Genomic DNA, 25,989 nt, shown 5'->3' with positions numbered 1-25,989 from the left:
GCATAAAAGAAAGAATTCTCCCAAACGCGTCGAGTCGCGCCGACTTTTCTTTCGCCTTTCGTGGGAAAACTCGTTTCAATTCGGATAGCGCGCGTTAGACGGACCGATGACACTCGGTGAGGCAAGAACCGATGATAGAGGGGCGGTGCCGCGCTTTGCGATGGCGTCTCCTTCGATTTGGTGTCGGATGTCCTCCGAGCCGCCATTTTCCCACCCCTCTCTATCTCTTTCTCTCTCTCTCTCTCTTTCTCTGGCTCGCTCGCTCGCTCGCTCTCCCCCTCCCCCTCTGTCTCTCTCTCTCTTTTCTCTCTCTTTTCTTCTTTCTCTTCCTCTCTCACCTTTATCCTCCGAGTATCTTCTTTGTATCCTTTGGTGCAGTTTTCGTAGGGCAGGGGAATGCTTTCTTTTCGAAATGATTCCTAAAATCGTAGTTGCACATTCGGTCGAAGGTTATTCAATTTTTTTCCTTCTTTCTTTTGCTCGATCACGAATTATTGAGTGGCTCGTTCGTTCGTTTCATCCTCGAACTGGAATTGGATAATATTTCGAAAGCTCTCGTCTAATGAATAAATCTGGCGAATTGAGAGGAAAAAAAGAATAAAATAATTGGGCCGAAGAAATTCATACCTGGATAAACAGAGGTGTTCCTAGCGTTCGATGAGTAGGAGACGACAATCGGGGGCAAACGATGAGAAGTGGAGGAGAAGGGAGAAAACGAAGGGAGAAGCGAAGCAAAGCGGAACGTAACGGAACGAAGCGGAGCACCGTCAACGGTAGCAGCACCAGCATCGTATTTCGTTGTACCGCGTTTAATTGCATTCCAAAATGGCTCTGTGCAAAATCGACTCGCGACGATCCTCCATTTGTCCTCGTTCAGCCCCTTGAAACGCGACGGAAAGCGAGCCGTTGGCATCTTCACCGGTGTAAATCCGGATAAATTAAACCGGACTATCTCTCTCGTAGATTTGAACTCCGCGTTTACGATCGTTTTGTCCATGACGAGAACGAGACGTGGACGACGACGTCAAGTATCTACGGTTTCACCTAAAACAAGGCTACAGGAACAAAGCGCACAGAGGGGCTTTGCGACAACACTTTCATAAGTGGCGCGTGCTTAACTCTGGATGGAAGAAGAGACGTGCCCAAAAGGGAGGGAACTTTTATCGAAACGTAATATTTAAAAATCATTAATTGCCGTTGTGTGTCGTTGATGATCGAAACCGAACCGCGGTTCAAATTTCGCAATAAAATAGTGCCCGATCCAACGATAAACGAAAGAACGCCTTTGACGCACCTCGTATTTCTTCTATGCAAACACGTAGCTCGCTAGTGGATAGTGTGGATAGGTACGTTTATATATCTCTAAAATTAATATCGGCGAACAATAAGCGGTGCGTTCGGCACGCGGGGATCGAAAGTTCCGACACGACGCGGCGGTCGCGTTGGTGGCCGACATCGGACACCGGCTCGTCGAGATAGCGACTATCTTTGCGCGCTCGTGCATTACATATACGCGAGACGACTAGAATCGTCGACGATCGGTCGACCGAATTTATTTTTAGAAACTATTCGTACGTTCTCGGTACGAGCAGGTGAGCTAGCTCGATTTATTCTAAATTTTCTCTTTAATTCGTTTCTCGTTCCTTCGCCTTCACTTCGTCTCTCATCTCGTTGAATATTTTTCATCAATTTCGAAACGAAACGTTTCCACGATCGGTCTAACAGATCACAGAGATTCGGGAGCAACGGAAAGAGAAAAAGAGAAAAACGCGAGATTATTTCTCGTTTCGCGGGACAATGAAATATCGTGTTAGCGAGAGGATTAAGCGACGTAATCCGTCGGTTATTTTCCCATTAACGGCTCGGGGTAGAGAGATCGGTGTAGGAGATTCTTTGGACGGACGGAAAACGCGAACAGGCGTGAACACAGGTAGCCGAGACCTTTCTAATGCTAGAAAATATGCCCTTTATGTGTCACTGGCCACTTTATGCCGTGGTTCCGTGTCAGTAGGTTCGCGTTCCAGATTCGACAACGGAACAAAATCGAACTTCGTCTTCTTCTTCGTCGTGTCTATCTTTTTTACAACTTCGATATCGTGTTCAACTTCTCTGAAAATGAAAGCAGATGTTTGATCCGATTGAATTTCTACTTCGATACCACGAACAGTTTAATCTTCTTTAATTGTTTATCCGATAAAAGATTCGATTTTAGAGGAGACCCGCGATACGCGCCAAGATCTGTTAATTGCTATTTGTTAACAGATAGAGATATGAAATCGCATCCAATGTAATTTACGGAGGGAAATACGTAGCGAAATACGTAGGATGTCCTAATAGGCTAAAATTGCCGATTACACGGTTAGTTAGGCGCGCTCAGTGATTTGAGGGTAGTCGAAACGGTGGACTGTCATCGTCCCTATTGTAACGGGCATCGGCTAAACACATTGCGCGAGGCTTATAACACAGAATGATCGGTCCGGGTGGGATTAAAAGGACTTCTAAAGAAACATCGTTCAAAGAACGCTCCAAAAAATCGTGTTATCTCTTTTGCGTTTCAGCTTTTTTCGCGCTACTTTTGATCAATCGCGCCCTACTTTTCTATAAATAAAAAAAACTTTGTTAAAAAGAAAAAGATTCTTCCTTTTTTTCATTTCAATCGTATTATATCATTCGTCGCGTCATATATCAATATAGACGAGTTAAAAATGCAGAAAAAACGTTCGTTCTGTTCGATTTATCTTTGTATAATACTTAAACGCATATTTGGTATTTTGACTTGACGTTGGCACGTTACTTGATCGAAGAAACCGTTCCTAATATGCGCTACCTCGCACATTCGACCTCCTCTTATCTGCGAGGTTTGTGTCAGGTGAGTTTTGTGGGAAAAAATGGTGGACGCAGGTCTCTCGCTAGAATCGTCTTTCGCTGACTCGCACGATTTATCTGCAGGTAAAGTACGACTTTTGCATAGTGGCATAAATCTGCCAAGACCTACAAACTCGTTCTCACACTTGTTTCTTTTTATTTTTCTATTTTTATACGTGTATATATATACATATATATATATATTAAAATTCGTAGTAAAAACTTTTAGAAAGGAAAATTAATTAAATTCGTTCTATTTAACAAATAAATGACAGATGTTTGTGAAATCTCGACGATACTCACTATGTTCGAATACCAGATTCGGACGATTCGAAATTTTTTCGAAAAAATTCCCATCTCATTCCGCTTCCTGTCGTGGGCAACGCGCCCGTGCCCGCACTCGCATCAACAATAAAGGCTTGACGCCATAGAGGTATTTGCCACTGTTATGTCGACAATATGTTCCGGATCCTTAATAACGACAGCGAGCGGTATTAAGAGGTATTACAAAGCGGCGACACTTGAATGCGCGTCGAGGAGGGTTCTCACTCTTGAAAAGAGCATCTGAATACAGAAAACCCTGTTGGCCCTTCGATGTTATTATGAACTCCCTCCATTCACGCCACGTTCCCGTCTTTTTCTCTAACCTTTCCCCTCTCTCATTTTCTCTCTTTCTTTTACCCCTCTACCCATCTCTGTGTTCATTTTTCAATCCGATAAACTTTCTCTCATAGCAAATGGTGTAACAAATACATTAATAATCAGTTTGACAATTTCTTAATGTGTATCAGAAATTACATTGCACGTTACAATTTACTACTTACTTACTAATTAATTTAAAAGAAAGAAAGAAAAAAAAAATCATCGATCTCGATCAATAAAATTGACGAAATAGAAAATTTGAAACGAACGAATCATCCATCCAATAGTATCGTTGACTTCATATTATTCAATTCATCTTGATTGTACAGAGTGTTAATATATTTTTTAAACATCTTTGGTTAATTCGCAATAATAAAAAACCACTGTATAAACGCAAAATTTTGTTTTTGTATAAAAATATCGGTCAAGACTTATTTATTAAATCATATAAGCAATTCAATTTGCGTTAGAAAGCAACGACAGAGATAAAATTGTGTCTCCATCTCATTTCATCTAACGCGAACTTACAACTTAATTGCTTAACAATGTAAATTCGATTTCTAATATAAACTCTTCAAATATTCCATATATTAACACTCTATAGATAGACACGTTATGTGCAATGTAATAGGTAACCCTCCAGGACATTTTTCCTTTTTGCGTACGTGTATCATTGTCACCCTTTTTCTCGTCAGGGATTAGCTTACAATCGATGAAATCGTCCATAACGCAATCAAGATTTATTTAATTAGAGGTTACGCCTAGAGAAGTTTCGTGTTTACAGTTTGTGCATGATACTCATAAATCTTCGATTTTTTTTTTTTTTTTCAAGCAATATCAATATGCGATTTGACATTATTATACGATAAGAAAATTTAATTTCTTCGTAGAGGACGGTGTAAAACGCAATGGAGTTTTTATCTCGTGAAAGTAATACGCTATACTATTTGGAGAAGATGAAGTGTTAGAGAAGAAAACATAACGCTACGTTACGATAATTCTTAACGCTGACCGCGCAGACATCTCAAGGCCGCGCCATTTCTTTATCGGTTTATCATCTTCTATATAGTTGACCAAGCTACTCGCTACGCTGTGGGAATTGAGTAATTATCGCGTCATACCTCCGAGAGTTGTATTTATAGCGCCTCCAGGAAGCGCCTCCCCTCCGTCCACGTATATATATGTATACTACCGATTAAAATGCGAGCCAATCTCGGACAAGCTGCTCGCTCCAAAGTTATCATTTGATTATATCGTGATCATTCTTCTTACAACGCAACGAATCCTAAGTCTGCCCAGTTTTCCTATTCCACATTCCCGTCATACGTTAGTCCGAGAAATGGATCGCATATTTCGCATAACGAATTAAATCAGAGTTTGATCCGTCGTCCGTTTCTCGAATTTACATAAATTTCCATCGTACCGCCATTCACGTAAAAACGTATAAACGCTCAAAATCCACTAGATCGTCGTGATTGCAATCGTGGTTTTCTACCACGAAACCACGAAATAGGGAGGCCAGGTAAGCAGCTTTTATGCGAACTAAATGGATCCTTAGCTGGGAGAGGCAACAGTCGACTAATACGTATTACGCATCAATAAATGTGAAGAACGCTTTAAAATACGATTTACTTTCGATCGATTACATAAATTTTCTAAATGATCACAGTGAAAATGTTTGATCGTGGCTATCCTTTTTTCTCTTCTTATATTACATTTTCTTTGATTTCAATCGCGACGAAAATGAACGTAATCTCATTAAATAGAAGTAGAGAAGCCACGATTTATTAAGAGAACCCTCGTAGAGCGGTATCACGCATGACGTAACTTATGGTTGGACAGCGATGCGAACGATATAGAGTACAAGAGAATAGCCGTATATGTATAACGAAGGTTATGGTGTTACCGGTGGATGCTGGAGTGGCAGGGTGTCCAGTGACTCCCATGTCGGCTTGTTATCCGGACCGCCCCATCGTTATCTGCAATTACCCCAAAACAGCCCCTAGTTTATAAATTATAGACCATCCCCGTCCCCTTCCCTATCCCCTCTCCATCTCTATATCTATTCCTATCTTTTTTCCTCTTTCTTCATTCCGTTCGTATCTCGAACCCCCGCCAGGATCCCATCTGTCATCAAACGTAGCCAATTACGCACAATTATTTCTCCAACCATCCATTTTGTATTGTAATCGGTAATATCTCGCGTCATTGATATTATACACGTTGTTGCATTATCTCTCTCAGGGAATACTTTTATACGGAAGACATTCGAAGATTCGAGATTAAGAGGCGTAGGTAATCCTCGGTTACCGACGATCTTTTCGAAAGATTGGACTGTCTAGCCGGCCAACCAGTAGAGGGACACGGATGCACGCGAACGACAATGCGATCGGCCTGCTCCACCCATTGTCGCGGAGATTTCAATAGACATTGCGACAATGAATAACGCCGGGTTGCGTAAACCCTGGGGGATTCCGCGCTCCACGCGGCATCGGCCATAAGCCTGCTTGACTGTACTTTTCACGCCCTTTTCCACAGGCCACCACCTGAAATTATTATGTCGCACTATCCCCTCTCTCTTTTCCAAACACGCATCTGCTATTACACCTACCTACAATATGTATGTAATATATGTATGTAATATGTATGTAAATACGTATCTATATCATATATGTGTATGTAAGTACTTATGTACGTACAAATTATGTCTAACAGATATATTTATGATTCGCCCGATCGTATCGAAGAGAGATATCTTACGCAATTTTCGATTACGATTCATTACAAATGATACAGATTTTCGTTTTATCATATTTATTATATTAGCCAATGAGAAAATTTTCGAGATAAAAAAATTTTAAATATTTCGACTCTTTATGATACATTTATGTATCATAAGAACGAATGATTATTCTATGTCCACAAAATATTATATTTTAGCATGAATTTATAAATCGATGTCGATTAAATATAATAGTTAGATTTAAAACAAAACGAAATATTTTTGATTCTTCGTATTAAATGGATTTAATAAAGATGTAAAAAAAATATTTTTTGTAGCATCTTAATACAAATATTGTATTAAATATTGTTGAATGTACGATAAATTAAATTTATTCGAGCTTATAAGAGAATATTATATAAAAATAAAATTGTTAATACTAAATTTTTAATATTTCCAAAAATATGAAAAATATATACTAAAACTGTAAACTGTATAATAATTTTAAATTATTTTATATTAGTTCAAATAATATAAAGTTGGATATATGGATATAATATAATTATATTAACTTATTTTAGCAATCATCATGGCTTTCTCACGAATCCATATTATATATTTATTACATTTTTGTTTTCGTTATTAACGTTATTAAGTTATTACATTAACTTTCTATTTTTTTATTGTATTATATTATTTTATATTATCTTTTTTTCTTATTAGATTATATTCCTTGTTATATTAACTTGATATATACATTGATTATATAAATAAGAATTTTTCTAATGCGAATATATCCGTTATATCTATTCTGTAATTATTGTGTGTCATGATATATTCAAAAACAAAATAATTAGGGATTAATTAAGGGATTAATCGATCACAAACAAACTTGTATAACAGCCTTTATTTTATCGATATGATACAATTTTATTCAACACGCTTTATCGATATAAGTACATATGTATTTCGTCTTTGTGAATTATATCTCGCGTCACGTTGATTCTTATCAGATTCAAAATTGCAGAAATAGGTCGAACTATATGATTCTCGTGATGTTATCCTCATTATTTATTTATTGATGTTCAATTCTCAAAGCTGTCGCGGCTTCGCACTTTTATCATCGTATATTCTCATTATATCTCCCACCTCCCACGATCTCTTTTCTTTGTATAAATCTTTTTACTCTCGTTCGCATTTCACTTTTAGCTGGCAACACTTCGCTGTCATAACGCCTTGTAACGGGAAACATTGAAAGTCACATCGTGTTATCTTCGATCAATCGAGCTATAGCTATGAATAATATTTATAATAAGATTTACTTTAGCACAAAAATACATTTTTATAATTACATCTAAACCATAGTTTTGCATACCGACGGATCCTAAATTAGTTTATTGTAGTATCTTCAAAAAATTCAAACGTGAACATCACATCACTCTGTAAAGAGTATACTAGATTTGCTAGATTCACGTCTTCCGAATTATTCGAACCGCGCGAAAAAAGAAACACACATTCCTTTATTCTGCCGACGTAACATCGTGAATCAAGTGCGATCATGTCGATTTTGTTACGGAAGTGAGACATACGATATCCATAATATCATTCTTTCTTTCTCTCTCTTTCTCTCTTTTCCCCACTCTCTCTCTCTCGTTCTCCAAATATATTAAATATTGTGTATATATATGTGTATGTGTATGTGTATATGTGTGTGTGTGTGTATGTGTGTGTCATGGTTTGTGTACATAGCATATGAGTGTATACATATTCATAAATATACGCATATGTGCAATACATGTGTCTTGTATAAATGTACACGTAGTTAAATATGTATACATATACGTATACATAATACACACGAAAGTTCAACTTTAATACACGTTTGGAAGACAGAGGTTCGTGTTACGCACATATCTCTAATTGTAAGTTTATTCCTGCCGAACACGCGTAAACATATACGCTCGCGTGCAGATTACGTTTAATACGTCATCATTCGTCAACCGACCGTTCGATTCGATATATTTTCTTCCTGTTGCCTCTTTAGATGTACGCTTTTCCTTTCGTATCTTCGAAACTTTTACAATAGTATATAATCGAAGATCGAATAAGATTTTCTCTTATTTCCATTCCATTCCAAAGAGGCAATAAATCTTCGATTTTTTTGCTCGATCATCTCGGGGATAATAAGTTTACGCGTCAAGATATGTTCACGACAATGGACTATCCATTGACTAGAGAGTAACGAATTCGCAATATTTTAAAGGTATATATTTAAAAATACGACACGGTCGTGAAAGCTCGTGTTAATCGAGGAATGATTTCGTTTCAAGAACGAAAAAAAAAAAAAAAGTAAAAGAAAAGAAAAGAAAACAGAAAACGAGTAGGATAATAAACAATGGATATTTGAAAACAAAAAAAAAAAAAAGAAAAACATTCTTTTTCTTCTAAGAAACGAAGTACTTTTTATGACAAGCTTTATCGACCGCGTCCTAAAATATTTACATGATATGTTACATCGAGAATTAGAAGATAATAAATGAAATGACCTATTCTAGCGATAATTCTATGCATGTAAAATGCAGGTACGAGACCTCGAATCATGATTTATAAATTATATCAATTTTTTGTTTTACCTCGTTCGCTTGAAGTAAAACAGTGAAAACAATTTTCTAATCGATAGCATTTATAATTAATTCAATCGTAAATGTAAAAGTAAATATAATATTTGAGTCTTCTTATTTGCAATTTTAGACGTTTACGGTAACGTCGTACATGTAGATACTATATACATTTAAAATCAGAATAAATTATCAAATCTTAAACTAGAACCACGTGACCGATGTCAAAAGATGGGGTGTTTCTGTGATGAAAACCACGCACATCTATTCGTTTCTTTAACGAATCTCATTATCAGCTGCCAATTAGGGCTTGCTTTTCTTAAGCTTCCAAAGATATCGTCGAAGGTTTGGTATAATTTTACAATTATAATGGAAACGAGATATATGTATATCAAGATTAAGCAAATTATCGAAAATTGCACCAATTTGAATATATATCATAACGTAGATAGGATTAATTTCTTTCGACTTATATAACTATGCTAAAACAATGTTTTTCACATTGCAAAATACGACAAACGCAAACCTTGTCGGGAAGCAAGCTGTCATATAAAGCTTTATCCTCTGAGTTGTTCTCTTAAATAATGTTAAATTATATAGTTATATCTATAGTAATAGTGGATTAGTATTCGATATTTATCGATACAACCATCAGAGCTTGCAAATACGAATTTAACACGTATTTTGCAATATTTATTCGAAATACGCGATATAGTTGTTATACAATCGTTTTTAATGCATTTTAATCGATTCTTTTGCAAGAATCAGAAAATTTTTCAAAGAAGAATTTAATACCAATCTAAAAATACAAACCGAGGAAATTCTATTTGACACGATACGCCTACGCTTTGTTTTACGATCAATATTAGCTTCGAACCAAACAATTCGATAAAATTTTACGATTGTTAGAGAATCGGGTAATAATTAGAAGGAAACGATATTTCTTAGATAAAAGTTTTTTTTTTTTTCTATTGTTGCCTAATCTTCTTGTTCCTTGTTTCAGTCGGATAACTCGACGCGAGTAAACTAATAAACGCCAACATTCTATGAAATTCAAGAATGAACGCTTATACCGATGACGTTGTCGATCAGTCGAGCAAAATACCGTTGTATAACGACGACGACGACGACGACTACGCAACTAGAGAAAAGGATCTCGTAGAAAAGATTGGTCGTCTTTTAAATTACATCGTCTTAGGCAGCGTTTCCAAAGAGCCCTTATTCCATAGTATCATATTTGACTTTCTTCACTTTGAAATAACGATAGGCCGCGTAACCGGCAATAGTAAGTAGAACGGCAGCAGCCAAGGTCGAGCCAACCGCAACAGGCGCGGTTTCGTCCCTAAATCCTCGTGCGCTTAATGATGTACACGAGAATTCCGCTGCAAATTCGTTATTCTTGAATTTAAACGGTTGCAGTTTCATATCTCTGAAATTTCAAACGAATTCATCCGTGAATATCAATTATCGGAAGCTTAATTTTTATATAATTCTATATATACATACATTAATACATTTCCTTAATTAATATTATCGATGAGAAATTAATCGAATTTATACCTGAGGAGCAATTTGGCGTGATTTTTCCCATCGGTCAATGGAATTTCTGTCTCACCACTGCAAGCGTACGATTTTCCAACTGGTGTCGGGAACAACATGGAGCTATGCTTTTGTCCAGTGCTCAACCTTATTGTCTTATCTTGTACAAAAACAGATTAAAATTATAACATTAGCGAGAAGAATATTCCGCGCGATGAGACCACTATTCAGTTCGACTTACTTGGTTGATCGATATGTTCGAAATGCCGATCACTCGAGTTATATGTAAGTTCGATTTTCTCAACGTACCATCGTTCGCCACCAGGTGTCTAAAAAATATTTTCCTTTTATTAATTCACAATTATTTCCAAATTGATTAATTCAAAGGATAATTCAAAGATTAAAACAATTTCAATCAATGATACTGATCGATTTAGAAGAGGATAGAAAATTGTCGCGCATGAAGAAAGTGAAATATCTATATATCCATAAATAAACGGAAGGAAAAAAAGGGCTTGTCAGTATCGATTTATACGAAAGAAACAAAGAGAGAGAGAGAGAGAGAGAGAGAGAGCTTTTAAAATAACGTAATATTCGTGACCTGAGTCGTTTCTATGAATGAACTGTTTAGCTAATAGCATATGCCAAGGAAAGAAAATTATTATAGTTGCGTGTCCACGCAAATTATTTTTATCAATTCATCATTTCAAGAATTCTTCTTAAATAATATATTTCTAATTCAAATAATTTAAAAAATTTAACAAAGAAAAATTATTCGATGTGATTCGAAATAATTGAACAAACTTAAAAATAATATAAATTCAATCTTAAAAATAATAATTACTTTATGAAACTTTATGAAACTTCAATAAAAAAAAATTTAAATTCTTTGAAATTACCTTTGCGAAACTCCATGATAATAAGAATGCTTTCCATTTAAGTGACATCGTCACTGTATTTTCGTTATCACAATTGCCTGTCACAGTGGCATCATTTGGAACATAAATGCTCACTTCCTAAAAAAAATAACATTACATAGTTTTCTCATTTTTATATTTATTTATATATACTATTATGTGTTATTCAAATACAATAAAATCTTACTTCATCATCTCCGAATTTTGTTCGATATTTCACCGTAATCAGAGCATCTACTTGTAAGAGAATGCAAGCTTGTCCATTACTGCGATCCAAACGATACAAAGGTTGTTCCGTGGAAAATGACCTATGTGTCGTTGATTCCAAAGACATCGTTGTAGTACTCTTCAGTTCGAAATTTACCGCCAACTTTAAAATAAATCAATTTTAAAGTCATTGTTTGAAATGTAATAAATGTAATTTATTCTAATTAAATTTACATTCTTTCGATAAATATGAACGATTAAGTTTCCTTTCATTTTAATAAAAATTTGTGTTTCGTTATTCAAAAGCATTATCATATCATATATATAAACATTATCATATATTTTTTAATGTATAAAACATATATATTGTTACGATTAGAATATATAAAATATATAGCATATACAGTTTTGTGGAAACGAAATGAAATCTAAAAGATATAACAAGAGAAAGTTATCAGATTGAATACTTGCATCTACATCTAATCAATACTTTTCGACCAAAAAAATAAGTGCGAATAAATTTTAAAAAATGCAATTATATTCATATATATAATATATTACTATAATCTCAAGGAGTGCTAAAAGGAGTTTAGATCAATTTTTCGAGATATAATTTTGTTCAACGATAAATCCGATTATTACGTTTCCACGACAAAGCAATTAGTATTAAGGATTCATTTAAATAATTATTCAGACATACGTATCAATTTAAAGGAATCGCTGAAACTAAATACACGCATTCATCATTATATCGAAATATGCATTTATCAAAATATTATAAAAGAAACAAGTTTTATTATATCATTAATAAAATTAAGAATCGTTCACGTTTCAAGATGATATTCTTACCAAAGATTGTTTGGTTTTGGATACAGGCAAATCGATGAATACTTTTGGCATTCGACGTGTCGTATATGGTTGATATGTCGTATATGGTTGATATGTCGTATATGGTTGATATGTCGTATTTGGTTCATATGTCGTATATGGTATATCATCTAATTTTTGTGGTATCGACGAATTAGGCACGCTGAACGCCGTATTCAAGACACACCCTGAAGAAAAATATCGTTTATTAGAAAATGAGGTAAGTTTCTTGATCATTTTTTGTAATAACTATTCATCAAAAGAGTGTGCGCGTCGATAACTTTTCCATTAAGAGTTTTTCACTTCTCTGATAAAAGGTCGAGATGATTAACTTTAGAAAAAAATATCTCATAGAAATTATACGACATATTCTATTGGTTAAATGATTTAATAATAATATTATAAAATGTTATAAATTCTTTCATCATGTCTTTTATATTTATTCAAAATAATGATGCAATTTAATTATCTTAATATAAAAATTAGTATTAATTGGTATGATGATATCATGACAATAAAAACGATGATACAATTGTAATCGAAGAAATTCTAAATCGAAAAAATTTTAGCCAAATTTAATTAATAGGTTTGAAATATAGTTCAAACTTCGTTGTTCAACTAAAAGTCCAGTATCGTTTTATAACATAAAACAAAATTCAAAACTATGTAAAAATAATCGAGTTGCTTTAATCTTCAAAATTCTTCATTGCAGAAATTAAATACACTACTATCTCGTTGCGAATTAACAATATTAACAGCAAGCTAATTGAGAAAACTCACAGAATATAAATATTGTTTTAGTGTTATCCATACGGCGTGGCATCCTTTATAGCCAACAAATTCGGTAATAAATATTAAATAAATACTTGATTTAGTCTGATTATATAGCACGCAAGACGATTTCACTTGAACAACGTACGTAAAGCTTGTGAACTGAATGCGAAAGCTCAGGCGCGAATGGATCGATAATTGTAGCTTTCAGCATGCGCTGCGAAGCCTTTCTCTATACATGTAAACGTAGAAAAGCATAAGAATAAAATTCGTTCAATGGTTCTCTTCACGGTGGCGTTGTTGGAGATATTAAGCGTCGGCGTCGATGTTGACGTCGACGTTGGCGTTGGCGTTAAAGTTCACATCGGCGTCGATATCGACGTTCATTATTATATTCAACTATGCGTTTTAAATAAACTTTTCGATTATGATCTATACCATATTTATCTATATATTGAATGTAATTGTAAAAATGAATCGCATTTATGTTTAAAGTTGTTAAATCAAATCAAAAATAATATTTATATAAAAAGAAAAGTAAAATATTCCATTTTATTTGCAATATATAGAAGAAAGAAAAGTTATAATAGTTATAATTAACTTTAATGGAATAATGGAAACTAAAAAAATATTGGTGATTAATTATTTTTCGTTCTAATAAAAATTTTTTTTTAAATGTTACTTAAATAAAATAAAATCATATAACAAAGCAATTTTATTTAGATTAATTTGATACATATAAACCATATTATTGTTCAAAAAAAAAATCGCATTAATATATAAACAATATTTCATTATTATTTTTGTAATATTCAACTAAGCCATGACATTTCACATAACATAAATATCCCTTATATCTATTAGAATCATTTACACATTTTCTTCATTTTCATTTATTTTTTATTCTATTATTAATTACTTTTTAATAATATTCGTAATATTTATTTGAAATAACGTAATGTTAGAAGTTGAGAGATTCTACTAAGAAAAAATTTATTGAATAAAGCCAAAATGTCAAAAGTTAAATTTTGCATATTTATTTACTTAAATTTAAATACAGTATTCGATTATCGAAACAGATGGCGTATTTACATCGCGAAAATACTTATCTGTTTGCATTATCCTCCACCAGATGTCTATATGCATGTTTCAATGCAACAACAACGATTCGTTTCTATGTTTCCATCGGTCACGATCTCAACTCAGAGATAGGAGCAAAACAAGATAGTTTTCACTGTGAGTAAGCTCGAGTTCCTTTTAAAGGTGAAAAAATTCAAATTTTAACTGAATTCTTCATTTGTGGAGGTACAAATTCATGGTTGAAAAAAATCATTAACGCATTTTTCGAGTGGGGGACTATGTTGACTCTCAGAGTAAGGGTCGAAGGAATATCAAGGGCTAAGTGAATTGCGTAGTGAGAAGAAAATTATTTCTGATTTACAGGCGAACATCGCCGATCGTTTTGCAGTTATCGCCGTAGTTCGATCGACCATTCAGAATTTCTTGATTGGAAAGAATTTTGTTACATTTGTTAAACCTCAATCAAAAATGTCGTTCGAAATTGAAAAACGTAAGACATACGATCATTTTGTTTATTTTGGTAGTTATGTAAATGTTGATCGTTTTGATTGTTTATTGCAATTGAATATAAGTTACGTCATCTCAAAATATTATATATATATTATATTAAATAATGAAACAATATATATAAAAAGGAAAATGCCATAAAACATCGTTGATTATTATTATCTGTGTTAAACAGAGAAATTCTTGAACATGCCGCCAGAAGAAAAAAGGAAATACTATAAGGGAATTATAAATACGATAGACGAAATACCAACATGGTTCCAATACTGGAATAAAAATAAAGCAAATATAAATTTGACCGATCTCGAAAAAATTGAAAAGATCAACGAAGAAATGGCTAATAAAATTTCGATATGGCAAGGAGATATCACATCTCTTGAAATAGATGCGATCGTCAATGCAGCAAACTCGACTCTTCTTGGCGGCGGTGGAGGTATATTAAAATGTTTTTTACAATTAAAAATTGTAATTGTACAATTAAAAATAAAGATATGAGCAACATGTAAAAAAAATATTTAATCATTCTATAGTTGATGGAGCTATACACAAAGCTGCTGGACCTAATTTGAAAAAAGAATGTGCTACTTTAGGTGGATGTCATGTCGGTGAAGCTAAAATAACCGGTGGTTATATGTTGCCAGCAAAGTGTTAGTATATTTTAATATAGTAAAGAGAATACTAGTTATGTAAGTATAATATTTTAGATGTGATTCATACTGTTGGTCCACAAGGGGAAAAACCAGAAAAATTAAAGGAATGTTATGAAAACAGTTTAATCGTTGCTAGAGAAAATCAATTGCGCACAATTGCTTTCCCTTGTATATCAACAGGAATTTATGGATATCCACAAAGACCAGCAGCTAAAGTGGCTTTATTGACAGTCAAGAAGTTCCTAATAGAGAACAAAAACGCTGTAAGATTCTATATTAATAAAGTATATGCATTGATACATTAAGATATTGATATATCTTTCAAATTACAGGTGGATAGAATAATTTTTTGCCTATTTTTGAAAACCGACAAAGATATATACGAAGAATTGTTACAAAAATATTTTGCTATTGATTAGATTACTCTCTAACAGAAGTATCCCATGTTTTGAGACTAAACTCGAAACAAACAGAGTGAAACTGTATCAGTATACACATCGAATAATATTCATAGAAAAATATCAAAGTAATATATTTTTCCTAGACATCTCCTCTATTCAAACGTGTTGGAAAATCGGTTATCCGGTATTTCAAAGATTATAAGTATAAGTGATTCAAAAGTTCGCGGGTAAACGTATCGTTCGTTGTCGCGAAGCGTCGGTGATTAACGCGATCGCAGCGCTGCAACTTTAGAGTCCATCCGCATCGTGTTTCGACCCGACGACGGTACGTCGCCATCTTGAAAAATCAAAGTGTGGTAATGTCTGTATGTGGTAATAGGTGGGGGACGGTCGTTAATGTGGTGCGTCTCGTACGGAAAATCTGTCACAAATGGGTAAATATCTCTTGTATTGAAGCCGTTCAATTAAAGGATCATTCGGTTTTGGTTTTTATCGCGTCGATCGAAACGTGAGAACACTAGCAAAAGAAGCACACCCATAGCTTCGTAGTGCTCTTGCCGATCTGTCGTGGCGAAGGTGCGTTCTCTCAACGAAGATCGCGGCTAGTGAGTAGTGCTTGCATTCAAGGAGTACAGTGTCATTTCTGTGGACAGTTTTTAGAATTTTAAGATCGATTAATACCATTCGGATTGCGTTTTATCATCTTGTCGTTAATAAAGCAATATCGTCGCGTCGTCGAATCTCGAAATATGTGCGTATGCGCGTTCGCGGCGTGAAAATTATCAGATTCATCGGCTTGCTCCAAACAGTTAAAACGGGACTAAAATATTAGGATTTCGTGATAGAAACGGAACATAGGTTATATGTCGGTAACGTATCCTCTTACTCGATCGCTCGGACAAGGCGGACGTACGGACGGAGTCCCGTAATCCTGAATGGCCGCCGCTACCGCTTTCTAGGTTACTGACGGACATCCAAAGAGAGCGACAGAGAAGGAGCGATTGAAATAGAGAGAGAGAACAGGCACTAGAGTGAAAGAGTATACGTGCACACGAGTGGGATAGAGAGTGAAAGAGTGAGAGATAGATAGGAAAGACAGTATAATAGAAAGAGTAAACGAGAGGGAACGTCGTGTAGAGAGGAAAGAATAGAATAGTCGCAAAGAGAAGAGAAGAAAAGGGTTGAGAAGAGAAGGGAAGGGACAAAAAGGGAAGGCAAGGGAAAAAAGAAAAGAAAAGAAGAAATGGGAAGCGAAGAGAAAGAAAAATAGCGAGCTATCGCGCGCATTCACAACTTTAAACGCAATCACCGATGTGTGACGTCCGAAGTATCCGATCATCACCGTTTTTCGAGTGTACTTTCCGTATTCGCCACCGATTTCGGATCGGAGACTCGTTGCATGTGGCAGACGAAGCTTGAATCGCTGGTGCTGCTACTGTCGCTGGTGCTGCTACCACCGCCGCCGTCACCGCCACCGCCGCTTCCACCGCTGTCCTCGTCAAGCACCTCAACTTCAACGCCGAGACTTTTACCTTAGATAAACGCGTGCTGCTTTCGTACTCGTACGCGTGTATATGCATCTCGACGTGTACGTATCTTAACGGACTAGTGATCCCAGAACGTGTTGCGTCCTAGCTAGCAATACAAGTGGGTGTGGGTTTCGTTCGTATGACTGGCGTGTATGCATGCGCGTGTGTCGCGTCTATGTGCCGTGCCGTATGTAATTGCGCTCGCGCGCACTATGACCATATACGATCGCTCGTTTGTGTGTACATTCGTGTAAGGATGGTAAGTATCGAAAAAGTCAGACTCGAATGGAAGAAATTGTCTACGAAGCATGTCACGAGAATTTATTTCGCTCGTTTTTTTTTTCCATTTTTTCTTTTTGCTATTTTTTTTATTTGAATCAAAACTCGCAAAAAATTTCTCTTCAATTATTCATTTCCATAGTCGTTGATTTCGCTCACTAGTCAACCTAACCCTACATTTTACTCATTCTCTGTCACGAGCACACCTCGAGGCTAGTTGGGGAGCGCGTTTCTCGTTGACGTATCGCCCCACTATCCAAGCTATATACATACATACAATGAACAAAGTAGCGTATATATTTTGTGGAGTGTTCAACACCGACCAACGTACGCGAAACCGATATGGCTGTAAAAAACGAGGGATCGACATTCACTCATCGAAACAATGCATATAACAATCATATCGTTTGCCAATATTTACGTGTGATCAAGATCATTTTCGGACTATAGATATCAGCAAATTTTTTTTTCTAATTAAAATATTTTTATTTTTTTTTATCTATAAACCTTTATTCTTTTCACTGCAAATTAATTGTATTTTTCGATGTTATGAAATTTTTCTTAATTTAAATCTATAAAGAATTACTATTATAACATCTTATTGATCGATTAATAGTCATGAATAATATTTCTCTATGTTTCTATCCTCTATGAAACTGTCACTCTTTCTTTTCTTTAAATATATTATTTTTTCGTTACAATTTTTTTCCTCTATACTCTGATTTTATTTATTTATTTTGAAAGAATTGATTTTTTGACATTTTGATTCAAGAGCATGAAAAGTTAATATTGCAGCAATAATAATCGATTCGATTAGACATCACTCGTAGAACTTTACGCAATTCGTTCGAATGATATTGCAAATATTGATCATTTCTAACAATCCCTTTGTACTTTCACGATCATGTTCACAATTATCAAGATATTCATCGTTTACGTTAACTTCGAGCATTGTTCTTTGAATGATTGCTCTGTTTTGTAAGAAACAAACACGCTTGATATGTGAAAACTTGGCATTTTGTTGTTATTCGTGTTCCAATTTTCTTTCCGTGTTCATGATATGTATATGTATTAATTAAGTATTACCGATTGCCAAATACATATGTTCATCGTTATTATCATCATAGATTACACGACTTAGTGTCATATTTTATATTTGCTGTTCTTTTCTAGATTTCACAAGTTATGCTTGATTCGAAAGAACTATACAAACTTGTCTTTAATAAACTACTCCACAAATAGGGATGGATAGCAATAGATAAAAGAGAAGGGGGATATGAGTTGTTACACGTTAGCCAACGATTTATTCTTGGATTACATTATGGAACCCTGGTTCATGCGTTTATGTAATAGTTTTGATCCGTGGTACAATCAATGAAAAAACAAAACAAAAGAAGAGAGAAACTTTTCTCGTAATTTGTCAAATTACAAAGCCGAAATAGAATAATTAAATTTTCGAAGTAAAAGCGTTTATGTATAACGATTATAGAGGGAGCGGCGGTTGGTTTAAGAAGTTTCAAACTAGTTTGACGATTCAGATTTTATGTGCGTGATTCGACTTATAGTTATATGGTTAAAATCTAAAATCCAATTTCGCTTAACGCTTCATACAATCTATATATTTTAATTTGATTATCAATCTTTTTCTTAACTTTTGATTCTTTCGAATAAGTTTAACGCATTGTATGATTTCCGTCACAGCCTGATGGATATTTACAGATATCGCGCGCATATTTTATAACCGATTCAAATAGTTCAACACAAATGCACACGTTTTTTTTCCACCGCAAAATTTCCAATTGAAGTTTTTTTCAGTTTCTTCAAATAATTTGCTCATTTTCAATGTTTCTATTATTAATTTGAAATATCTTACAGGTGTTGACTAAATATTAAAAGTATATTCAAAACATCTGTTTCATCGTCATTCGGAATCTCACTGTTAATAAAAACCATTTTTTAACTTATGTATAATTGAAACGATCTTGATTATATAATCATAAAAAATTTAATATTCCGATTTTTTCTAAAAAAAAAAGCAAAATTTCTCTTTGTTATAGTAATATCTATTTTTCTCTATTTATAATAATATATTGGCCTATGTTTTTATCTCATAAAGCAATTGACTAAAAACAAAAATATAATAATATTCTTACTTAATGTTTCGTGCCTTAATGTGTGTAGCGATGTTAAAATTACATAGTCTCGCATTGATCAATTCCAAGGCAGGCAGCATCTTTTCTTATAATCTTGTTTCTTGATTATTTAATCGAACCAAACATTGATCAATTGGTTTTACGAATTGATTTATATCATTAGCAAAGATAATGCTTTAAATGAATTAATAATCTTGGTGCTGAGGAACAACTTTTGCCAATTTTATTCTACTCGAAGAATTTATATTAGAGCATTTGAATAAATGCGCATTGAAATTGAGACATTTATTACTTCTTTCGTCTTTTCTTAGAAATCGAATAATGTCAGTATGTTTTTTTTTTCTTTCAAAAAACATGAATTGTGTGATTAAACGATTCGTGCATAGTATTGTTTATTCGAAATAGGTGCAAAAGCGCAGCGAATGTATGTTTTCTCTTTACCGTTTAAAACGTCGCTTTCCCTGACTCGATGCATTTACACGCGACACACGCGATTTTTATATTTTCCGATTTTGTATTTTATCTTATTCGCTCTGATTACACGAGACTATATGCGATAATAAACTTTTGCTATGAATTAGAAAAGCGAAAGACGAAATTGGCCAGATGTTACTAGAAACAAGGTATAATTCACTTTCGCCTACCTGTATATATGTCCATTTCTATAGGTGATTTAATGCAACAGCGTCCGTGTCCTCATTCGTGTTAGATCACAAAATATCAAATTCATATCCCACTCCGAAGATCAATATAAAACAATGTTTATGCAAAATTGATGCGTAACTGATAGACTGAAACGTAATTGTAGTGAAACAAGTCGAGAAGAACATTTTTTAGCTATATGTTACGATCACTATTATTGTCGACGTTAAGCGTTACGTTTTCAATGGGACGAAAAGATTTTTGTATTTGTTTGCCGGACTGCATACCATTCACGCGTCATGGATTCACGGTGAAGATGCACGCACCGCAACGGAGAAGGTGCGTTAGAATCGCGACCGCGCTTGGTCGACCGAGTTACTATTATAGAGCAGTCTAATGATCGTCTATGAGCCAGATGCGCAATGTTATCGCTCATGTCAGTCCGTACTGTCAATCGTTGCGAAAATAACTGTACTTTTACTCATTTTTCAAAAAAAGGAGATACATTTTCGCAAGTTATTGAAGCATTTCGAATTTATCTTTCGAAAAAAAAAAAGATTTTAATCAAGTGCGTGAATATTCTGTTTCAGGCGTAAGGGGAGAGGGTGCATCGTCGAAGCGTTGGAGGGTTTGAGGCAGTAAAACTGGCTGGCCTACAATGTCCGCTAGTATGCGGAGCACTTTGCAAACTGTTCCAGAATCAGTGCCGGCCGACCACGTCACAAACTCCAAAGTAAGTACGAAAATTTATGGGAAAACGAAATCCATTAAGCTCATGTAATCGTAACTGTTCTCTCGAAGATGAAATGGCTCATCGTGTTTTTAAAAATGTTACGAATGCGCAATTTTGTATCTCGTGTGCGTTCCATTTCGAACTACAATAGAAGAAAGAACACGATCGCTATTTCGTCGATCGATAATGTGCCTTGTCACGCAAAAGTGTTAAGGGTATGGTTGAAGGTTGAACGATTACGTTCAGAAAAAGATTTGCATTTGCGGTGCCCGCAAAACAAAATTATTTTGTTTGAAGCATCGAAGTTGCGATTAGAAAATAATAGAAGAAAAAAAAGAAAGATATGATCGTTTAAAAATAAAAATTGAATCAAAATAAGATTAGTTTACCGTTAGTGTAACGATCTGAACGTAATCGTGTGTATTTGATTATGTTGCTCTATTGTGACGGATGCGTAATTCAAGGGTGCTTCGTGACATGTTTGATTAACGGTTCGGGGTACCGCAGAGTACTAACGTAATATTTATCGATAAAAAAAAATATCTAGAGTCTGATTGTAAGAAAAGAAGGAAAACATATTTCGCGCTTACGATTGAATTCGTGAAATTGATGTTGTACTCAATCGGAAATTGCAAACGTTACTCGAATACTTGATTTTTACTCGGTCGAATAGGTCGGATTCTGTTTCGCGCATCGAGATATCGTGCAATACCCGATGACTCGGCTGAACAGGTTTCCACGATTGGTTGCTTTCGAATTTTCTCTCGGTAATGTGGTCGGTCGGTGGCCGAGTTTATTTTTTGAATCAATTGCATCTTGCCAGTTTTCATATCATATGCGTCATATAATCTAATAAAACTTGAATAAGTTGAATTGATATCGTTTATATTCACTTCGTCATAATAATTGTACATATTCGATAATATAATTTATTTATTATTTGATTAAATAGTTGAACGTACATCGAATATTCGATGTTTTGATAATTGGAAAATTTTTATATTTTTCCCAACTATATAAGAATGTATACTCGGCTAGTATCAATATTATTATTATTATATAGATTTTTTCATTTTTTCTTTCCAATTATTCATTAGATGATTATCAAAAAGAAAGTTTGGTTAATCAGAAATGTATTGCATCATATTGAAATATTAAATTAGCAATTTTCAAGAGAGTATCATCTCAAGCTATCATCTTATATATATATATTTTTGATTAGAAAATTTTATTTATTAGTTTACATAACATGCCTTTTCCTTTGAAAGAGGACAAGAGAAAAAGAGAGATAGAAGAAAAATCGTCAAATTGATAAAACTTATTTTTACGGTGTTTCGACGAGAATGTTTCGCATTATATATTCGGTCGAATTGTTGCGAGAATCGGATAGTACGTTGAGCAGAATTGTATGGGCGCTGATTCGTTTACAAAGATCGCGTGTGTAGTATACCAGTCGACTCGCGCGACGTTCCTCCTTCTTACTTTCTTTTCATCTTTCCTTTTTCATCTAATCGAGAATTGCTCTCTTTTCGTCGACACGCTTATTCATTGGCGTTGATAATTGTTCGTTGAGCTGAATATCAGCTGGGAATGCCATGTAATAAGAAATGAAACACTAATTGAAGAAACGATCTAAAAGATCCAATTGTTCCTATTCTCGAAATATCATAATACGATCAATCTAATATATAATTCGTATAATCGAACGAATTGATTATAAGGAATAATAATATCAAATGTATATAATATTGCGAATAGAAAATAATTACCTGTGGATTTGTTGGTAAGAAAATATATTACTAACACGCCCTCGTTCTTGATGTCGGGGTTATCGGTTCACCTTGAATTGCTTGAATTCGATTGACCGCGAACTTTGTGCTCGCTAGCTGATGCCTAAGTTTAGCCACTATCTTAAACGAATTCGTTTATAATTATTCGTTAAGCATGAATCTAGTTCACGGCATTTCGCCAATTTGTCGCAGACTATGATGCATATAGCGAACCATACATATAGATCCTTTTTCCCTTTTGCAAAGAAAAATTATTATTCAATTTTTTTTATAACTAATTTTGTCATTGAGATTTGGTTTGTCTCCATTTTAATCTTTTATCGTTTATAGTCTAAATTTTTTTTTTGTTTTTTCGAAAAAATATCTGTTTTTCCCATATGCAAGCAAGCGTTGTCGAAAAGTCTGATTATAATGAAACAGAGAAGATCGAAGAAAGCGGCACAGTGAGAGAAGTGATTAGAGAAGAGAATCGTGAACTACGGTACAATATTTTTATGGTCAAACAGAGATTTATCCTCAATTCAAGTATTGTCCTGATTGCTCTATCTTCGAACTCACAGATCAATCCATCATTGCTAGCAGACACAAACATTTTTGTTTTTAACTGCACAGCTATTGTATGCTGCCTTTCTCCTCACTATTTCATTATATTTTTAATAATATTTACATTGAATCACATTAATTGTATAAACACTTACATTGAATTAGAATGTTTGAATTTGTCACAAAGCTCATTTATTTTTCATCGCTTCACCAATTCGTCACAGACAATTTTTTGTTTCTAGTTTTCTGCGTTATCTTTCCAGCTTTCTTTGCAGTATAATCTTCTCAAACTAACTCTTCAAATATAGCACAATTAAAAGACACAAATGAAACGAGAACGGTTACTAGCTAGACAGTGCACCGATAGAGTTTCAAATTCACTTGGCAAAACTAACGCCAGATGGCGATCGTTACCTTTCTGCACGAATTCATGTAACGGGAGAAGAGAGAAAGAAAACGATACAAAAGGGTACTCGATGAGATTTCTTAACTTCATTGTATCGAATGAACTTATAATATCCATAATATAAAGTATTTCATTTCGAATCCATTATAGTTTTGAAAAATATATAGGGATAAATAATATTATTCATTAAATATATATAAATAGTTACTGTTTTTATTAATTTTTATTCGTATATCAAATAATTTATAATTTCACGATTCGATTTGTGAACGCGAATCTTCTTCGATACAGCTATAAAACAGTATGAAACAGCTGCTAGCTGGTCAAGAACGACAGCGATCGCCATAAATGGCAGTGCAACCGTTCATTGAGAATCTATTGTCCCCACTCATACACAATTCTTTTACATTCCTCCATCTCGAATCGAGTCAATTGTTTTCATGTCGATTTCCACCTACGGATGGTGAATAACTGCGGAACGATCACCAAACAGTGTATAGCAACGCAATATATGTATATCAGTGAACATTTCATAACGAAATCTTCGTTGTTGATTGATTCACGATACGCAGTTTTGTTATATTTTTCTTTTTACAATAAACTTAAATGATTGACACAGCGTTACATTTCAGGAATTCATATATATTTCATAAAATAAAATTTTATATTAATATTAATACATACTTACAAAATTACAAAGAACGAAAATTTAAATTCTGAAAATTAATTCTAAAAGAAAAGAAAATTACATTCAAAATTATTCGTGGCACATTATGAGAACTAATTTTAAAAACTGAAATAAATACAAAACTTGATATGAAAAAATATTGATTAAGATTTATTTATTAAGTTATAAATAATCGAAAATTGTATTAAAAATGAAATGATTCACTCTGTTTTCGTTTTATTATTATTGTGCTCTATTCTGACTTTAATTGACATTTTGTTAATGTATTTGCTTCTCTATAATATTTCAAAGATATAACACGATTATCAATACTTTGTATATGTATATATATAGTTGTTGAAAAAAATTTAACCGAATTCGAAATATAATTTTGAGTTTGATTTATTGAATATTATAAGTATATATATATATATATATATATATATATATATATGTATGTATGTATATATATACATATACATATACATATTAAATCGTTTTTGTTTGAGAAGAAAAAAAGAAAAATATTTCTTTTCTATCCTTACATTTAATGATGATGACGACGATGATGATAATAGTAGTAGTAGTAATAATAATATATGTTCGAAGATTTTTGCCATAAATTGTTTATTTCAAGACATAAAGAATGTACGATGAATCACAAAACATACTTTCTCCAATTACGATATAGTATTGGAAGCGTTGTTTCCAATTTACAAACACATTTTTACAAATCGATTTTAGGAATCATTTTAATAAAATTTAAAAATTTTTTCAAATTAAAAAAATTTTTAACAAATTCATGTTTATAATATAACAGACGTTATATTTATCAGATTGGTGACTTTTAATTGATTTTTTTCTTAAAATATAAAATATAAAATATTAAAAGAAATGTTTCAACTTATGAAAGAAAATAAATTAAAAAAAATAAAATGATTTCGAAATTGATTAATAAAAATATAAAATATTTATATTTATAAATTCATAAATTAAAAAAAAGTTTTGGACATTATATTATATTATATGTAATTGCAAAAAAAATTTTAAGCTTTGAAATAAACAATTTGTAACAAAAATCTGGCAATTTTTTGAATATATATTTTGTATCATTTTTTGACACGTAACATTTTTAATACATTGAATACATGAAAAAAAATATATATGTACATTTAGATAAATTCCAATAGATATATATAAAAAAATAAAAAATTAAAAGAAAATTAAATTAAAATAAAAATTGATGGAAAAATGAAGAAAAAAAAATTTTATCGATGAACTAAAATTTAAAGGAAATCTGAATTGAAACATGTTTCCTTTTGAAAATAAAAATTTTACCTCCACCGCATTATCATGCTAGAAGAGCGTTTTTTTCTCGATCAAGCTTATCGTTGATTTCTCAAAAGCTACGAACAATACCTTCGAAAATAGTTTGTATGCGATTTCGTGTCACTTGAAGCA

The 25,989-nt window shown here is 33.5% G+C and overlaps 3 protein-coding genes across 9 annotated transcripts in view; 2 read left to right on the top strand and 1 right to left on the bottom strand.

The window, feature by feature from the left end:
• Window positions 1–7,120: 7,120 nt before the first annotated feature.
• Window positions 7,121–13,327, bottom strand: LOC122720668 (lysosome-associated membrane glycoprotein 5). Its single transcript, XM_043947492.1, has 7 exons — window positions 13,158–13,327; window positions 12,360–12,565; window positions 11,491–11,673; window positions 11,286–11,402; window positions 10,628–10,715; window positions 10,408–10,546; window positions 7,121–10,276 (listed from the first exon to the last, which is right to left on the bottom strand). The coding sequence occupies exons 1-7, from the start codon at window positions 13,198–13,200 to the stop codon at window positions 10,066–10,068; spliced, it is 987 nt and encodes a 328-aa protein (XP_043803427.1). The 5' UTR covers window positions 13,201–13,327; the 3' UTR covers window positions 7,121–10,065.
• An 885-nt stretch (window positions 13,328–14,212) lies between these two features.
• Window positions 14,213–15,906, top strand: LOC122720698 (ADP-ribose glycohydrolase MACROD2-like). The gene is made up of 7 exons (XM_043947562.1): window positions 14,213–14,384; window positions 14,454–14,521; window positions 14,592–14,718; window positions 14,911–15,168; window positions 15,266–15,382; window positions 15,440–15,648; window positions 15,718–15,906. Exons 1-7 carry the CDS (start codon window positions 14,228–14,230, stop codon window positions 15,802–15,804), a joined length of 1,023 nt encoding a protein of 340 aa, XP_043803497.1. The 5' UTR covers window positions 14,213–14,227; the 3' UTR covers window positions 15,805–15,906.
• Window positions 15,907–16,098: 192 nt separating this feature from the next.
• The window catches only part of LOC122720695 (serine/threonine-protein kinase MARK2-like), a 54,099-nt gene continuing 44,208 nt past the window's right edge, over window positions 16,099–25,989 (top strand). For 2 of the 7 annotated variants that reach the window (XM_043947541.1, XM_043947538.1), the window contains exon 1: window positions 20,990–21,122. Coding sequence is in view for 4 of the 7 variants with exons in the window: in XM_043947555.1 (XP_043803490.1) it covers window positions 21,048–21,122 (75 nt within the window). In the remaining 3 variants the exon portion in view is untranslated. Of the gene's footprint in view, window positions 16,221–16,263; window positions 16,392–17,430; window positions 17,575–20,710; window positions 20,729–20,979; window positions 21,123–25,989 lie in introns of those variants that run through there. The other 5 variants (XM_043947555.1, XM_043947559.1, XM_043947556.1 and 2 more) reach the window with 5 other exon arrangements.

The sequence above is a fragment of the Apis laboriosa genome, unplaced genomic scaffold, assembly GCF_014066325.1.
Source record: "Apis laboriosa isolate Shangri-la unplaced genomic scaffold, ASM1406632v1 scaffold1321_cov151, whole genome shotgun sequence".
In the NCBI taxonomy this organism is placed as follows: Eukaryota; Metazoa; Arthropoda; class Insecta; order Hymenoptera; family Apidae; genus Apis; species Apis laboriosa.
The sequence above is the reverse complement of the archived record's forward strand: the minus strand, read 5'-3'. Positions and strand labels throughout refer to the sequence as shown.

What these genes read in the sequence shown, in the direction of transcription:
- LOC122720668 (XM_043947492.1), bottom strand. Translation starts at nt 13,200, where the DNA reads ATGCCACGCCGTATGGATAACACTAAAACAATATTTATATTCT. An exon ending in TAAAACAATATTTATATTCT is followed by an intron (nt 12,566 to 13,157) that starts GTGAGTTTTCTC and finishes ATTTTTCTTCAG; the next exon opens with GGTGTGTCTTGAATACGGCG. An exon ending in CACGCCAAATTGCTCCTCAG is followed by an intron (nt 10,277 to 10,407) that starts GTATAAATTCGA and finishes TTGAAATTTCAG; the next exon opens with AGATATGAAACTGCAACCGT.
- LOC122720698 (XM_043947562.1), top strand. Translation starts at nt 14,228, where the DNA reads ATGGCGTATTTACATCGCGAAAATACTTATCTGTTTGCATTATCCTCC. An exon ending in GTCGTTCGAAATTGAAAAAC is followed by an intron (nt 14,719 to 14,910) that starts GTAAGACATACG and finishes TGTGTTAAACAG; the next exon opens with AGAAATTCTTGAACATGCCG. An exon ending in TAATAGAGAACAAAAACGCT is followed by an intron (nt 15,649 to 15,717) that starts GTAAGATTCTAT and finishes TTCAAATTACAG; the next exon opens with GTGGATAGAATAATTTTTTG.